At 53.8% G+C, this 13,103-nt stretch overlaps 1 protein-coding gene across 1 annotated transcript in view; it reads left to right on the top strand.

Annotated features, from left to right (window-relative positions):
- herc1 (HECT and RLD domain containing E3 ubiquitin protein ligase family member 1) overlaps positions 1-13,103 on the top strand; it is a 38,785-nt gene that overhangs the window by 17,578 nt on the left and 8,104 nt on the right. The window contains 29 exon segments of the mRNA XM_037484041.2: positions 16-188; positions 2,493-2,648; positions 2,741-2,847; positions 2,965-3,075; positions 3,155-3,325; positions 3,745-3,984; positions 4,075-4,158; positions 4,308-4,535; positions 4,537-4,877; positions 5,371-5,968; positions 6,047-6,302; positions 6,519-6,729; positions 6,818-6,984; positions 7,058-7,174; positions 7,291-7,561; positions 7,702-7,808; positions 7,897-8,132; positions 8,631-8,899; positions 9,233-9,285; positions 9,403-9,603; positions 9,685-9,859; positions 10,008-10,275; positions 10,624-10,837; positions 11,293-11,501; positions 11,579-11,706; positions 11,912-12,048; positions 12,472-12,672; positions 12,748-12,878; positions 13,002-13,103. The exon segment at positions 13,002-13,103 is cut by the window's right edge and continues 122 nt beyond it. Of these exon segments, the coding sequence (XP_037339938.2) occupies positions 16-188; positions 2,493-2,648; positions 2,741-2,847; positions 2,965-3,075; positions 3,155-3,325; positions 3,745-3,984; positions 4,075-4,158; positions 4,308-4,535; positions 4,537-4,877; positions 5,371-5,968; positions 6,047-6,302; positions 6,519-6,729; positions 6,818-6,984; positions 7,058-7,174; positions 7,291-7,561; positions 7,702-7,808; positions 7,897-8,132; positions 8,631-8,899; positions 9,233-9,285; positions 9,403-9,603; positions 9,685-9,859; positions 10,008-10,275; positions 10,624-10,837; positions 11,293-11,501; positions 11,579-11,706; positions 11,912-12,048; positions 12,472-12,672; positions 12,748-12,878; positions 13,002-13,103 (5,662 nt within the window).

Below are 13,103 nucleotides of genomic sequence, written 5' to 3'. Positions count from 1 at the left end.
TCTTTGGACTCGCAGGACGTACGCGGAAAAGCTGGGTCCCAAAGTGGTCCAGTCGCTGCTGGACCTTCTCTGCAGTCAGCTGAAGAACCTGCTGTCTCAGGCCGGGGGCAGTCTGCTCTCTCCTGGAAAAGATCAAGAGGACAGCAAAGAGGAGGACGGGGTGGACTCTGAGAAGAGGGACTTGAGAGGTGAGGAATTATTCAGATTATACTTCAATAATACACAAATACTACAGGGACGGTACATGGATAACACACAAATAGTACCATTATGTGTCTTTTTTTAACTTTGATAATACATTGATAGTTCCTTTGATTATACATGGATAATACATGGATAGTACCTTGATAATACATGGATAGTACCTTGATAATACATGGATAGTACCTTGATAATACATGGATAGTACCTTGATTATACATGGATACTACATGGATAGTACCTTGATAATACATGGACAGTACCTTGATAATACATGGATAATACATGGATAATACATGGATAGTACCTTGATAATACATGGATAGTACATTGATAATACATGGATAGTACATTGATAATACATGGATAATACATGGCTAGTACCTTGATAATACATGGATAGTACATTGATAATACATGGATAGTACCTTGATAATACATGGATAATACATGGATAGTACCTTGATAATACATGGATAGTACATTGATAATACATGGATAATACATGGATAGTACCTTGATAATACATGGATAGTACATTGATAATACATGGATAGTACCTTGATAATACATGGATAGTTCCTTTGATTATACATGGATAGTACCTTGATTATACATGGATAGTACCTTGATTATACATGGATAGTACCTTGATAATACATGGATAATACATGGATAGTACCTTGATAATACATGTATAGTACATTGATTATACATGGATAGTACCTTGATTATACATGGATAGTACCTTGATAATACATGGATAATACATGGATAATACATGGATAGTACCTTGATAATACATGGATAGTACATTGATTATACATGGATAGTACCTTGATTATACATGGATAGTACCTTGATAATACATGGATAATACATGGATAGTACATTGATAATACATGGATAATACATGGATAGTACCTTGATAATACATGGATAATACATGGATAATACATGGATAGTACCTTGATAATACATGGATAGTACATTGATTATACATGGATAGTACCTTGATTATACATGGATAGTACCTTGATAATACATGGATAATACATGGATAGTACATTGATAATACATGGATAGTACCTTGATAATACATGGATAGTACATTGATAATACATTGATAATACATGGATAGTACCTTGATAATACATGGATAGTACATTGATAATACATTGATAATACCTGGATAGTACCTTGATAATACATGGATAGTACATTGATAATACATGGATAATACATGGATAGTACCTTGATAATACATGGATAGTACATTGATAATACATGGATAGTACCTTGATAATACATGGATAGTTCCTTTGATTATACATGGATAGTACCTTGATTATACATGGATAGTACCTTGATTATACATGGATAGTACCTTGATAATACATGGATAATACATGGATAGTACCTTGATAATACATGGATAGTACATTGATTATACATGGATAGTACCTTGATTATACATGGATAGTACCTTGATAATACATGGATAATACATGGATAGTACCTTGATAATACATGGATAGTACATTGATTATACATGGATAGTACCTTGATTATACATGGATAGTACCTTGATAATACATGGATAATCCATGGATAGTACATTGATAATACATGGATAATACATGGATAGTACCTTGATAATACATGGATAATACATGGATAGTACCTTGATAATACATGGATAGTACATTGATTATACATGGATAGTACCTTGATTATACATGGATAGTACCTTGATAATACATGGATAATACATGGATAGTACATTGATAATACATGGATAATACATGGATAGTACCTTGATAATACATGGATAATACATGGATAATACATGGATAGTACCTTGATAATACATGGATAGTACATTGATTATACATGGATAGTACCTTGATTATACATGGATAGTACCTTGATAATACATGGATAATACATGGATAGTACATTGATAATACATGGATAGTACCTTGATAATACATGGATAGTACATTGATAGTACATTGATAATACATGGATAGTACCTTGATAATACATGGATAATACATGGATAGTACATTGATAATACATGGATAGTACATTGATAATACATTGATAATACATGGATAATACATTGATAATACATTGATAATACATTGATAATACATTGATAATACATTGATAATACATGGATAATACATGGATAGTACCTTGGAATATCAGGTGCCCTTTTCCCGCCTCCAGTGAGTTACTTTTGTACGAATGGTACCTGAAGGTCGTTCCTCGTCTCGCCCCCCCAGCGCTGATCCGCAGGCAGCACACGGCTGAGCTGCACCTCGGGGACTTCCTGGTCTTCCTCCGGAGGGTGGTCTCCTCCCAGGCCATCCAGTCCAAGATGGCCTCCCCCAAATGGACCGAAGTGCTGCTCAACATCGCGGCGCAGAAATGCTGCTCAGGTACAACCAGCACCAGGGGGGGGGGGGTGGGGGGGTGTCATGTAGCCAGGCGGAGATACTGATCCTCACTGGGGGGGCTGTTTGGTTTCTAGGGGTCCCTCTAGTGGGCAACCTGAGAACTCGGCTCCTGGCTCTCCACGTGCTGGAGGCCGTCCTTCCGGCCTGCGAGGCCGACATGGAGGACGGGCAAACCACTCAGGTGGGTCTTCTCCTTCTCCTTCTCCTCCTCCTCCTCCTTCTCCTTCTCCTCCTCCTCCTCCTCTGAGTCGTCGTCGGTGGCGTGCGGCGAGCTGACGGAGTCTGTTTCCTCCTCCAGGTGGTGCAGCGGCTCTTCGCCCTTTTGTCCGACTGCATGTGGGAGGCCCCCGTCGCTCAGGCCAAGCACTCGGTCCAGGTTAAAGAAAAGGTCCAGGAGCTCAAGCTGCAGGTGTGGTAATCGCCCCCCCCCCCCCACCGCCCACTCCCCTCCCCGACTCCCACTTCCTCTCCTGTTGTTGTGACTGCAGGGCGAGTCGGAGGAGGAGGACGAGAACCTCCCCATCCAGGAGGTGTCCTTCGACCCGGAGAAGGCCCAGTGCTGCGTGGTGGAGAACGGCCAGGGCCTGACGCACGGCAGCGGGGGCAAAGGCTACGGCCTGGCCTCCACCGGCGTCTCCTCCGGGTGCTACCAGTGGAAGGTACGGCCCTCGGTGTGCTCACTGCTTATGAGCCTTCACAAACCAAGCATCCTGCTGGCCTTTCACAATAAAAGCCAGAGAAATAAGCACTAGAGCTGTTAGCCAGATGTCGGATTCACTGATTATTTCATCAGTTACATGGCAGCAGAGCAATGGATGGAGGTTTCTCATCGGTTACTTTCGTTCATCTTTTATGACGTTGTGTAACAACGTTTTCAACGTCTTTCCTGGTGTTTGTTCTGACTTCAGGGCCTTCGACACCACAGGAACGAAGCATCCACATGCATAGTATCATCTCTCTGTTGTGTTTGGACCAAAAATAAACATGTTAATAATCTGTAAAAAGAAGGAGAACAGCAGACAGGGAAACATCTGGTTCTTCTCCCCTGTTGTTGGATCACATCTGGCCTCCTCCGTAGTTCTACATCGTGAAGGAGAACCGGGGGAACGAGGGCACGTGCGTGGGCGTCTCGCGGTGGCCTGTGCACGACTTCAACCACCGCACCACCTCGGACATGTGGCTGTACCGGGCCTACAGCGGGAACCTCTACCACAACGGGGAGCAGACGCTGACCCTCAGCAGCTTCACTCAGGGAGACTTCGTCACCTGCGTCCTGGACATGGAGGCCAGGACCGTCTCCTTTGGCAAGAACGGAGAGGTGAGACCCACGAGACTCGCGATGAACAACGGCGGAGCACAAAAGAAAAGCCACGCGTCGTCCTCTGAACGCTGACTTGTGATCCCGCAGGAGCCCAAGTTGGCCTTCGAGGACGTCGACGCCACCGAGCTCTTCCCCTGCGTGATGTTCTACAGCAGCAACCCAGGAGAGAAGGTGACGTCCACATACCTGCAGAACCTGCCCAAATAATGCAAAGGAACCTGTGATTCTACATTTGTGTTTAATGTTTACAAACAGCTTGTGGTTTAGACGCTTCAGATACGTATGTATAATGACGTGTTTGCATGTTGTACTTCCTGCAGGTTAAGATCTGCGACATGCAGATGAGGGGCACGCCTCGCGACCTTTTACCCGGCGACCCGGTCTGCAGCCCGACGGCCACCGTCCTGGCCGAGGCCACCACGCAGCTGATCCGCATCCTGCACCGCACCGAGCTCTGGACCCACCGCATCAACCAGACCATGACGGAGCGCCTGCACAAGATCAAGCCCTGCTTCAGAGAGGCCGCCGCCGGCGGCGGGGGGGGGGGCGGGAGGGGGCCAGAGGCTGAAGAAGAGCCGCTCGGTGCAGAGCCGCGAGGAGCACGAGGCCCAGAGGGAGATCCAGGAGACGCCCGTCCGGACGGAGGAGGAGCGAGGAGGGCGCCACGGCCGGCAGCACGGCCTCGGCGAGCTGTCGGAGCTCCACCTGCGGACGCTGTGCACGGAGGTGTGGCCGGTGCTGGCGGTGATCGGGGGGGCCGACGCCGGCCTGCGCGTGGGGGGGCGCTGCGTGCACAAGCAGACGGGGAGGCACGCCACGCTGCTGGGCGTGGTGAAGGAGGGCAGCACCTCGGCGAAGGTGCAGTGGGACGAGGCCGAGATCACCATCAGGTAAGTTGGGGGGGGGCTTCTCTGGGGCACATTCTTCTGCCCCCTTTCTTTGTCCTTTTTATATGTTGCTGTCTCGTTATTTACTGGTTCATTATTCATGTCATTAAATGTCCTGACATCATGATCACATGATTGATGGTCCTGCACAAGCTTCTTCTTGTCAGAGACGCACCGATAGCGGATCTTCTGTCCCCCCCCCCCCCCCATATAAGGCAAGAGAAAAACACTATCATATATTACTAATAGCTCCTGGTGCTTCTGTGTCCTGATCACGACCTGATTCACATCCATCGGTGCTTCTTATGAAAGAGATGTAGAGCCCCCCCCCCCCCAACACTCTGCATGGGCCTCTCCATCGTTTCCCCTCTCTCCGTCTCCCTGTGTCTCCCTGTGTCTCTTTTTGTCTGTCTCTCTCTCTCTTGTCTCCTGCCCTTTTCCCTCACTTTGTTTCCTTCCCTTGTCTCCTTAAACCCTCCACTCCCTTCTATTAAAGCTTCCCAACTTTCTGGTCGCCTAGTGACACTCCGCTTTACAACCTGGAGCCGTGCGAGCCGCTGCCCTTCGACGTGGCGCGTTTCCGCGGCCTCACGGCCTCGCTGCTGCTGGACCTCACCTACCTGACCAGCATCCACGAGGAGGCCGCCGCCAAGCTCGGCACACGCCGCCACGACAAGAAGCACCGCGGCGCCGCCCCGCCGGGTCCTGAGGCGCCCGGGCACGACGACAAGGCGGAGAGCCAGGAGCAGAGAGACCCCGGCGGGGCCTCGGCCCCCGGCGCCGCCACCTCTGACCTGCGTGTGTCCCACAGCCTGGACGAGGTGAAGGCGCACGCGGCGCCCGTCTTCAAGTCGGAGAGCCAGATCTCCTCGGCGGTCGGGGAGAGCGATGCGCTCTTTGCGGCGCCGCCGCACACCCCCGCCGAGGGGGGGAGGAAGAAAGGCCACGAGCACGGCCCCCGGGCCCACGAGGCCGGCGCCACGCAGTCAGAGATCCACGCCGTGCAGCTGTCCTACCTCTACCTGGGCGCCATGAAGGCCCTCAGCGCCCTGCTGAGCTGCAGCAAGTACGCCGAGCTGCTGCTCATACCGAAGGTACCGGATCACCTCCTCGAAGGGACTCCTTGCGATGACTCGGATCCCGCTCACCCCCCTCTGACCTCTGACCTCCAGGTGAAACCCGAGGCGGCGCCCAGCGGCCACAACGCCGACCTGAACGCGGCCGCCACCTCTCCGGTGTGCCAGGAGGAGGCGGAGATGCGGGCGGCTCTGCAGTTCCTCATGCGCCACATGGTGAAGCGGGCGGTGATGCGCTCCCCCATCAAGCGGGCCTTGGGCCTGGCCGACCTGGAGCGGGCGCAGGCCATGGTCTACAAGCTGGTGGTGAACGGGCTGCTGGAGGAGCCCAGCGGGGGGAAGGCCCGGACCGGTGAGGAGCGGGGGGGGGGAGGAGGGGGGGTTGCTCAGGGATGGAGGGATACGCTTGGTTTCACCAGCCAGCTCGATAAACCAAAACACCATCTTAGGGGTGAAGTAACTGAACGGAAGCTCCTGCGTTATCTGTTAGTTGTTGAGTCAGAAGGTCAACCCTCCAGGAGCCAATGAGCATGAATGTTATATTTCTCCCTTCCCCCCCCCCCTGCAGGCGTGAGAAGCGACCCGGAGGGCGAGGGCGAAGGCCCGGAGGGCGAGCAGCTGGCTCAGACCCCCGTCACAACCAGCCCCTCGGCCTCCAGCACCACGTCCTTCATGAGCTCCTCGCTGGAGGACACCACCACGGCCACCACGCCCGTCACCGACACTGAGACCGCCCCCGCCTCCGAGTCTCCGGGGGTCATGCCCCTCAGCCTCCTCCGGTCAGGACGCGCCTCCGGGTTCCTGTCAACGATTAGATCTGGATGGATGTCCATCTTTTATTTTTAATGCTTCCGTGTGACCCGACAGGCAAATGTTCTCCAGCTACCCGACCACCAGCCTGGCGCCGACCCGTCGGGCTCAGACCCCCCCGGTGTCGTCCCTGCCGACCTCGCCCTCCGAGGAGGTGGGCCGCCGACAGAGCCTCACCTCGCCCGACTCCCAGCCCTCCAGAGCCCAGAACCGAACGGGCACCTGTGAGTGTTTAATGAGTCGCTGCAGAGCCGCACATCAAACCAGATGTGGTGACGCTGTTGTCGCTTTCTGCAGCGCTGTCGGACCCCAGCAGCAGGCTGTCCACGTCCCCCCCCCCGCCCGCCATCGCTGTCCCCCTGCTGGAGATGGGCTTCTCTCTGCGTCAGATCACCAAAGCTCTGGATGCCACCGGTGAGTCCTGTTTGATGACGATTGATAAACTGCACATATATTTATCTACATAGTTATAAAACAAATGCGTTTCCATGACGACTGAAAACCTGTGTTGTTCCTCTTCGGCGTCCCAGGGGCTCGCGGTGAAGCCGACGCCCAGAACATCACGGTGCTCGCCATGTGGATGATCGAGCACCCGGGCACGGACGACGAGCACGACGAGCCCCACGCCAGAGGAGGAGGGGGCGTCGGGGGGGCGGTGGTCGTCGGGGGCGACGGGTCCGACTCGTCCTGCCCGGGCGCGATGGCCTCCTCTGGGGGCAAATCTCTGGAGCGGAGCCCCTACCTGTGCTCCCCCGGGGACCTCGCCGACGCCTCGGAGATGGAGGAGGGCTTCAGCGAGAGGTACCGGGGGGGGGGAGGAAAGGAAACTTGGTTTATTATTAACAAGCAGTCATGGTCAAAAGCAGCGAAGTTAATGATCCAAGAACAAATATCAAGTCATATAATCTGTGTGTGCGTCAAAGTGTGCGTCTGTGTCGTAGTCCCGAGGGTCTGGACCAGGACGCCTCCGGCCCCCTCCGAGGTCGCTCCGCCGCCGGCAGGAAGCACCGCTTCGACCTGGCGGCTCGCACGCTGCTGGCCCGCGCCGGTAAGACCTTTTCTCCTCCTCCTGTTTTTCTCACCTCTCCTCGCACTTTATTCGTCCTCACCTCCACTCGGACCTCCCCCCTCCCAAGCCGGGCTGTACCGCTCGGTGCAGGCCCACCACAGCCAGTCCAGGCGGGAGGTGGCGTCCCTGCAGCAGCAGCAGCAGCAGCAGGACCCGGGCGCCCTCTACGACTTCAACCTGGACGAGGAGCTGGAGATGGACCTGGACGAGGAGACCATGGAGGCCATGTTCGGCCAGGACCTGGCCAGCGACACCGACATTCTGGGAATGTGGATCCCGGAGGTACTGGACTGGCCAACATGGGTGTGTGTGACTTTAAGCTCTGTCCAGAGGGGCTGCATCACTCCTCAAGCAGGGCCGACCCTCTGAACATCTGAAACAACTCGATGTGGAGCTGCTCAAAGTTGACTCAGAGCTCCTGTGATTCATGGTCACATGTCGGGCTCCGATGGATCAATCACAGAATTGAAGGGTTTTAACACAATCTGGATTTCTAGAATTTAAAGGAGAATAAAATGATTTGATGAAAGTAATTAGAAGCTTTGTTTTGGCTGCTTTCTCCGACCCTAATGACTGGTGTTCAGAGGGTCGACTCTTCTTCACGGCTTGGTGGGGGCCTCTCGTTACTCCGCTCATAAGTAACTCTGGCCCCGAATGAACGCCTAAAACACAACGATGCGTCCGCCCGACACGCCGGCTCATGCTGGGACGCGTCCCTGCTGTCCTGACCCACTCTGTCCTGTGTGTGTTCCTTCGTCTTCATGTGTGTGTGTGTCCCCTCCCCCCCCCCCCCCCCCGCAGCACGTGTGCGAGACGGACGACCGGGACGAGGTGGTGGTGTGCGAGCTCTGCGAGGCCAACGTGGCCAACTTCAACCAGCACATGAAGAAGAGCCACCCGGGCTGCGGCCGCAGCGCCAACCGGCAGGGTTACCGTAGCAACGGCTCCTACGTGGACGGCTGGTTCGGGGGGGAGTGCGGCAGCGGGAACCCGTACTACCTGCTGTGTGGGGGCTGCAGGGAGAAGTACCTGGCCATCAAGAGCAAGGCCAAAGTCCCCGTGGTGGAGAGGTATTTGTATTAATAAGAGATCGTCAATATGATGATGAATATATTCTAGTCACAGTTTAATTTACAGTAGAAAGGAATAAATAAACATCATTTGATTGAAATAAAGAAATTGCAGAATGAAGTACAAACATCAATCATGACTGAGGTAACTTTCAGAAGTTTTTTTACACAGTGAAGCACTGTTGCTCTAATTTCTCTCCTCCTCCCTCATGTTAACAAGCAAATGTATGTTTGTGTGTATTTATAGTGTAGTACTTGTGCGTGTTTTGTATAGCGATGTGTTTTATTCTGAAAGCGGATCCCCCCTCATGCTGCTCTCTGCTGTGTCTTCAGGTATAAGGGACAAGCTCCGGACCTGCTGGGAAAGCAGGACAGTGTCTACGAAGGTGAACACTTCACACACTTCCTCGTGCTTCCTTTTGTAGAAATGCAAAAAGTGCAGTTTACATCTCATCCCTCGCCCTCTTCACACTGAACGTTTCGACCCGTCCGTCCCGCTGCAGAGGACTGGGACATGCTGGACGTGGACGAGGACGAGAAGCTGACGGGGGAGGAGGAGTTCGAGCTCCTGGCCGGCCCGCTGGGCCTCAGCGAGCGCCGGCTCGTCCCCGAGGCCGTCCAGTTCCCCGACAGCGACCCGCTGGGAGCCTCCGTCGCCATGGTGACGGCAAGCAACAGCATGGAGGAGACGCTGCTGCAGATAGGTGCGAAGCGAGGCCCCCCCCCCCAATCTCCCCCACCCCCCATATGCCAAAAGCAGGAGTGACCGAGCTGTGTGTCTTCAGGCTGTCAGACCTCGGTGGATAAGAGCTCGGCCGGCAGGGTGACCCTCGGGGAGCAGGCCGCCGCCCTCCAGAACCCCCACGACCGCGTGATGGCGCTGAGGAGGGTGACGGCGGCGGCGCAGGTGCTGCTGGCCCGGACCATGGTGATGAGAGCCCTGTCCCTGCTGTCCGTCAGGTGGGTCTTATGACATGACTTCTATGGGACCTGAGGAGTCGCCCCCTGCTGCTCAGTAGAGAGAATGCAGCTGATGGCGGATGGAAGCAGTTCTCTGTCCATTGTGTAACCCCCCCCCTACCCCCCCCCCCCCCCCCCCCCCTCCTAGTGGCTCCAGCTGCAGCCTGGCCGCCGGCCTGGAGTCTCTGGGTCTGACCGACATCAGGACCCTGGTCCGGCTCATGTGTCTGGCGGCGGCCGGCCGGGCCGGTCTCTCCACGAGCCCCACGGCGGGCTCCGGTCACAGCGACAGGCCCCGCGGGGCCGCCAAGGCCAGTAAGCCCATCTCCAGCCTGGCGTACCTCAGCACCGCGGTGGGCTGCTTGGCCTCCAACAGTCCCAACGCCGCCAAGCTGCTGGTGCAGCTCTGCACTCAGGTAATCAGTCAGAACCAGTCAGTCGACCCATTTCAAATGATGTTAGGAGAGTAGTAGAACTAAGGATGTTGTATTCATGTTTTATTTTACAGTTTCCCCCCCCCCCCCTTGTTTTTGTGTGTATATCACTTTGTGCTGCATTTTTCTGTACAAAAGGTGATGATGTTTACTTGTATTATTATTGTTGTTATTTCATTGAAAGAAGAAGAAGCATTTCTCTTTTTTGAAACTCCTTCATGTGCTTTAGCTTCTATAAATCACGTTTTAGAGAGGCCTTTATTTTGGAATCTGTTTCCTGCTCTGCTCCCGGTCCCTATATAAAAACAAGAAATGCTCTTTGCTCTCCAGAACCTGATCTCCGCGGCGACCGGCATGAACCTGACCACGGTGGACGACCCCATCCAGAGGAAGTTCCTGCCCAGCTTCCTGCGCGGCGTCGCAGAGGAGAACAAGCTCGTCACCTCCCCGAACTTCGTGGTGACCCAGGCCCTGGTGGCCCTGCTGGCAGACAAAGGGGCCCGACTGAGACCGGCCTACGACAAGGCGGACACGGAGAAGAGAGGTTTGTAGACTCAGAGGAGCAGCCGGTGTAGTAAATTATATGACATCATCAACTTGTGCTTTATCGGCCGATGAGAAGTCTGGTTCCTTTTCACTGGGTGACATAAATAACACATTTTTAAAATGGTCCGATAACTCGTGATAATCCGCTAGCTCGCCTAGCGCCGCGGTGCTAGCTGGCGAGGACGTCATTGACATTGACGCCTCTTCCATGAGCGCTTTGTCCTGCAAGGAGAAGAAAATAGTTCCTCCACGACGCCCCCGATCCGGGCTGATTAAGCGCCCTTCAGGCGGGGGGGACGTGGTTCTGTCCCAGTGAAACCTTCATCTCATCTCTGTCATCACTCCTTTTCTCTGTGGGGTCACTCTTTGTTTTGCCTCCCTCTCACTCACCGCGTCCAGCAGGTCTAACTGCGCCCTCGTATGCCCACCCCTCCCATAACCCCCCCGCTGCAGGGCCCCTGGAGCTGGCCAACGCTCTGGCGGCCTGTTGCCTCTCCTCGCGGCTGTCCTCGCAGCACCGGCAGTGGGCCGCCCAGCAGCTGGTCCGCACGCTGGCCGCCCACGACCGCGACAACAACCACGCGCGGCCGCAGAGCTTCGCCGACGTGGCGGGAGACCTGCGCAGGTGCTCCTCCATCAAGCTGGAGGCCCACCAGAGCAGAGTGAGTGCACCGGGGGAGAAGGCGCGTCTTCTGTGAAGCTGGTGGCGTTGGGTGTTGAACACAGTCGGTGCTTGCAGGTCATCACCTGCAGGTGGTGCAGCAGGAAAGGGCTGTTGGCCACGAGCGGCAACGACGGCACGGTGAGGATGTGGAACGTGACCAAGAACCAGTACGCGCTCCAGCAGACCTGCATCTTCAACAAGGAGTAAGCATGACAGCAAGTCGAGGGAACTAAAACCAGTGCAGAATGAATAGATCTGACCACATCTCAAGCTCAATGTAGAAAGGTTGTGCAAAAATGTCACCCATATTGGGGGGAAAGTTGATAAATACATTTTCTATATTTATTTAATCATAGACATCAGAGGTCATAAGGTCACTGTGTGCTCGGGGCTCTTTTCTCTCCTCAGTGACGGCTCGTCGGAGGACGGCGTGTCGGGTCTGGGGTCTCCCAGCGACCCCTGCATGTCGCCTCTGGCCTGGAGCGTCACCGGCAAATACCTGGCGTCCGCCATGGAGAAGCTGGTCAACATCTGGCAGGTTAATGGTGAGCGTTTATGTCCTTCAGGACCGACCGCCACGGTCATCATCGCCTTCCATCGGCCATTTTCCTCTTTTCCTCCCAATTTCATCTTTCCTTCTTCAGTTTGGTGTAAACAAAGTACATTTTACTACTAAATTATTTCCTTTCCTGCTTTTTTTACTAACCTTATACTTCTTGACCACTACCTCTCACATAATTCATTACTAGTTCCTCTATTCTGCAGATTTACTTTCTAAACACAAAATAAAGATGAACTAATCAAATATTATGAGATTACATGAAATGCTTTCATGTTTGAGGGCCGACTTGAGGACTGCTTCCATGGAGATAAGCTCCTCCCCCTCGCGCAAATGAAGCGAATGACCACAAATAAACGGCGAGTACCAACCTTTGAGCTCCACCCTGACCTCTGACCCCCCCTCTAAGGCGGTAAGGGCCTCCTGGACGTGCAGCCCCACTGGGTGTCGGCGCTGGCGTGGCCCCGGGAGGAGGCGGAGTCTCTGTGGTGCGGGGAGCCCCGGGACGTGCTGCTGGTGGGACGCATGGACGGCTCTCTGGGCCTCATCGAGGTGCTGGACTCCTCCAGCATGCAGCGCACCGAGCTGGAGCATTGCTACCGCAAAGACGGTAAGCACCGCCGCCGCCGAGTCGCCGTTGTTGCTGTCGTCAGGAGGTTCACGCCCCCCTCCCTCTCCCTCTCAGTGGCGGTGATGCACATCGCCTGGTACAGCGAGAACAAGCCCTTTGCCGTCGGCTACGCGGACGGGAAGCTGCTCATTGGATCCAAGGAGCCTTTAGAGAAAGGAGCCATTGTGGTCATCGACGCTCACAAGGTCAGATGGTTCTTCTCTCTGTTTGAGTATCCCAAAGACCAAGGGTTAAAAGCATCCAACGTAGCTCCTCCCACTCGCCTTGATGCGGTCAGCGTGACGTTTCCGTCCTCTCGCTGCTCACAGGAGGCGATCAGCGCCATGAAGTGGAGTCCCAACGGTCACATGCTGCTCACCTGCGCCAAAGAGGAGACGGTGAAGCTGTGGGCCGGTCCGGACCCCCACCCT

The sequence above is a fragment of the Pungitius pungitius genome, chromosome 4 (genome assembly GCF_949316345.1).
Source record: "Pungitius pungitius chromosome 4, fPunPun2.1, whole genome shotgun sequence".
NCBI classification, from domain to species: Eukaryota; Metazoa; Chordata; class Actinopteri; order Perciformes; family Gasterosteidae; genus Pungitius; species Pungitius pungitius.
This window is presented reverse-complemented; position numbering and strand designations above follow the sequence as displayed.